Source organism: Pterocles gutturalis, unplaced genomic scaffold (assembly GCF_000699245.1).
Source record: "Pterocles gutturalis isolate BGI_N339 unplaced genomic scaffold, ASM69924v1 scaffold15927, whole genome shotgun sequence".
Lineage (NCBI taxonomy): Eukaryota > Metazoa > Chordata > Aves > Pterocliformes > Pteroclidae > Pterocles > Pterocles gutturalis.
The window spans coordinates 302,820-306,839 of record NW_010108353.1 but is presented as its reverse complement, the minus strand read 5'-3'; the positions used below and the strand labels follow the sequence as shown (position 1 = coordinate 306,839).

The 4,020-nt window shown below is 38.7% G+C and overlaps 1 protein-coding gene across 1 annotated transcript; it reads right to left on the bottom strand.

Moving 5' to 3' along the window:
* Positions 1 to 386: 386 nt before the first annotated feature.
* Positions 387 to 3,672, bottom strand: GIMD1 (GIMAP family P-loop NTPase domain containing 1). Its single transcript, XM_010072615.1, has 2 exons — positions 3,264 to 3,672; positions 387 to 727 (listed from the first exon to the last, which is right to left on the bottom strand). Exons 1-2 carry the CDS (start codon positions 3,654 to 3,656, stop codon positions 455 to 457), a joined length of 666 nt encoding a protein of 221 aa, XP_010070917.1. The 5' UTR covers positions 3,657 to 3,672; the 3' UTR covers positions 387 to 454.
* Between the last annotated feature and the right edge of the window lie 348 nt (positions 3,673 to 4,020).

Here is a 4,020-nt window from a genome sequence, read left to right as displayed (position 1 = left end):
TAAATCTTAACTTGTAATACTGGAAAGCTCTTTACAAACTTTGGAACACAGAGGAACTTCTGAAAGCTTGAAGAATTGAATAAAGAGGCTCCCTTACAGTCTGAACTCATGTACATTTTTTACTTTTTTTTTTTCCAGATCTGTGTTTTGGATGAACTACAATATACAGTCTGGTGTAGCGTAAAATCTCATTTGTGACTACATACATACAAGGAGCGTGATTTAGAACACTAGTTTGTTCTGATTTTGTGGTTGAAGCTAGGATTCTGAACGCAGTAGTGTGAGGTACTCTGTGAGAGGTGGTAGTTAGGTAATTGAAAGAGATATTTACACTGTGCATACAAAGGTATTTGGTATGGATGTGGAATATTCCAGTTGATGGCTTCTATTCTTTTATTTCTGTTAAATATTACCTACCATAGAAAATAGACAGTTGAGCACCTAAAAGCTAATTTTATTCCTTGCTATGTTTAAGTAGAAGCACTTGATAATTATTTTGTCTTATAAAATTCAAGAGCTTTCTTAAGACAGTAGCCCTTTCCTCCTTAATTATGCTCTTCTGGTTGTCTAGGAAAATGTATTTATGCTGTACTGAGCTCAAAAGTGACAACAGGGTACTTGAGGCACTGTGCAAGTACGCTTCCTCAGTGAATGCAGTCTCTTCTGCTTTGTCTGCATGAGTAAGTAAAACTGCAGTGAAATCCTTCCATGTGGGACCCAGAAGTTCCTGTAATGAAAAGCAATTCTTAAATAGGTGTTTTTCTTGTTCCTTTTCCCCTCTCCCACCTCATATACTTATGCATTAACAGACCAGCTGTATGTTCTTTTCCTGGCAGTAATCTGGTTTGTGCTATCGGAGCTGAAATTTCTGGGGTTTTTCACCCTCCCAAGACATTGACATCCACTTTCAGTGGGAATACATGATCGTGCAGTACTAGCCATTCTCTGTTCTACTACAGATACTAATAGAATTTCTACAGTGAAAAAATGTCTATTTAAATAGGGGAAACGTGGTTGTTTAGCTATGTCACACAATAGTTTCTATCAGTAGTTTTCACATATCTATATTTCTACACTTTTTACAGCTCTTTATATTTTTTTTTTTAATCACGAAATTACTTTGTGTTGAAAAAATAAATGCTTAATTTCTATGGAACACCAACTAAATTCCATCTATATCCCATGAAACTGAACTATTCTCAGCAATTCTGGAAAAACATACCAAATGCATCAACCTAAGTGGTGGGCCAGAGAGTTTGTCCTTAACTGGTGTGGTTCAACTGATGGAGGGGAATGGGGATGACAAACTGCTTTTTTGTCAATGCGTACAGAAAATTTTAGTATGAGTAAGAGATTGGGCTTTCATTTACACATCTAAATGAAATTATAACTTTAGTGCAATCATGCCAACCCCTGTGTGTGACAAGAAGCCTACTTTGGTAATAAAGTCCATTTTGCAATGATCTTAACTCTGTAACCTAAATACCAAGGTGTATAAAACTGCTTTAAAGGGTATCTTTCTATTTCCAAGATAAGCAGGGGTTTAGAAAAAAACGGTATATTGATAGTGATTAATCTGTTTTGGACACTAGGAATTAAAAAATATTAAATCCATACAAAATTTTGGTATAAGCTGTTTAAGGAAGTGTTTGGTTATCAGTTTTGGAGAGAGGATAGTGCCTTGATTTGCTGAGGACTCAAAGTCAAGGGTAATGTTAGTTCTGAAATCAATATCTGCTGCTCTCTCAATTCATTAGGCTGTTACAGAAATAAGAAAATCCAGAGAGATTTAAATGCCAGTAGTCTTCTACTGATATACCATCTTCATTGATGTGTCATCCCTACTTTGCAGAGGATCATTGTGAAAACTCCTGATTGCTGAAGGTAGTCTTCACACAAATGTTTTCTTGGAATGACATACTGAAACAGAACCATTCCTGTCGATATTCCTGGCCACCAGGCAGCTGTCCTGCCCTGTTTGTTTGTGGCTGATGAAATCACAGCATCTGGTCTTTTAAGGGGAAGCTAACTAAAAAGCCAACCATTATATAAGCTGAGAGCCAGCTGTAATCATGAAACAAAAGTAAGTGTTGCTTTCTCATTATTTTTAAGCATGCTTTATTTCATTTCCAGTAGGGGTTTTAAAGCTCCATTTAAAGAGAAAAGTCATGGTGGCATTTTAATGCCCACGTGGATTTGACCTAAAACAGTCTCAGACTAGAAGCATGATGATGTTTCGTTGGCTTAAAGATATTCTGAGTAAATACTGCTCTTTCTTAAATACCATGAAGTCTAGAGAGGTGGAGAACTGTACAAGGAAAAAGGGTAGCACTAAAAACATTTATGTGAACTGACAATGAGTAACAGTGTCTTGAAGTTAGAACCAACTCTCAAACTACCAGAAAAGTGAGTAGGCTACCAATAGAGAGTAATCAGAAAGAACAGGAGAGCAAATCAAACACACTTTGAAAGCTATTTTTCTATCTATATATTCATATATTGGTAGATTTGTGTCTATATATGTATCATAGATATTTAGATAATATCAGTTACAGCAGGTGGTAAGTCCCTTCCAGTCCTAAAGATTTTTAAAAGGTTCATTAGTGTAAGACAGATGCAAAGTATAACATGCAGATTTAGCAATAACTTAAACCTTTTGTTTCTTTCTAAGTCATACAAGCGTGGTTCATCTGATCAGATAGGTAAACTGAGCAGATAGATTAATAAACTGCGCATCCCTCTTCCCTCCCCTGCCTTCTTCTCCAAAGATATGTATGCATGGTAATGAGAAATCTCCAACTGGAAAGAAAGCTATTCCTTTTCAGTGTCTCTTCCCACATATCTTACCTACTTGCAAAAAAAAGTTTTTCCCCCAGGAGCTTCAAAAATATTTGCTTCAAGTCAGTTAAGCTAGGAATTTTCCTTAAACAGAGTAAATTTATGGTAACTTTCTAGTTATTTTCTCTTAAACAGATAGAGCGATAGTGACAGTGCAGGACAGAGCTGAGCATCCTTGTCCCAGGTCAGTCAGATTTTCTGTGTGATTTTTGGACCCGTCACTCTACTTTGGTCCTATACAGAGCACAGGAGAGTGAGTGAACCTTTTGCTTTAAATAGCATTTCCCTTCAACAAGCTAGGTCTGTCTTGATAAATAATTAAGTGTAATTTCTGAGAGAAAAACTTAAGTTTGATAGGTAAATTTTTGCCGAGCCCATATACAGAAGAGAGCAGTTCTTGCCTCTTTATTCTCTTTATTTGTTACCTGGATGAACTGAATTGTGTGATCTCTTTCATCTGCACACAGAGGCAAGTCAGCCCTCAGGACCACGAGAGCTAGATGCAGGCCTTCCTCCCCGAAGTGACGAGCCAGGGCTGATCTCACGGCGTCTCTCACCTGCTCTTTGCTCAGACTGCTGTGAGGGTAGCTTGGAGTGTCCAGTACTCGAACACGGAGAGCTACCTCACAGCCATTTCTTCGTATAATCCCCGAAATGCGGCAGCTGCGTCCAAGGCTGCAGCATGTAGTCACAGAGCTTGGGGAGCGACGACTCTCAAAGTCAGAGCTGCCCAGCAGGCTGTTCCCAGCAGCGCTTTTGCCAGTCTGAGTTCTTCCAAGGACAACAAGGTTGATGGTCATCTCATTGCTGTCTGCCATTGTCTGTGCTTTTATCCACAAACCCGTCACTGAGCGAGGAACAAATAACATGAGCTGTTGCAGATAACTTAAAAAAAGATATCCAGCAAAAGTTGCAAAATTTAGTGTCTTCTGAGTGTTGTTCCCTGCCTGCAATGTTTTAAGGAGTGTGTGGTGTAGATAGACATTCAGTACAGCACATATACCCCTGTCTGATCCAAGTCTGGACCTTTGCTGTCCTTTGCAGTCTGCTCCTTTGATATAAAGAAGGTGGAAGGTGTGTCAGGTACAAGAGCAACCTAACACTGGCAGAAACCAAAGAGCTGGGAAAGAATCAGATGGGAGAAGAGTTCTAGGAACAAGTAAAGCAGATAAAGCTAAGGAG

Bases quoted from the DNA above. Each gene is read 5' to 3' on its own strand.
- GIMD1 (XM_010072615.1), bottom strand. From the start codon at position 3,656: ATGGCAGACAGCAATGAGATGACCATCAACCTTGTTGTCCTTGGAAGA. The intron at 728-3,263 runs GTAACAAATAAA...TTTTCATTACAG, and splicing joins ACACAATTCAGTTCATCCAG to GAACTTCTGGGTCCCACATG.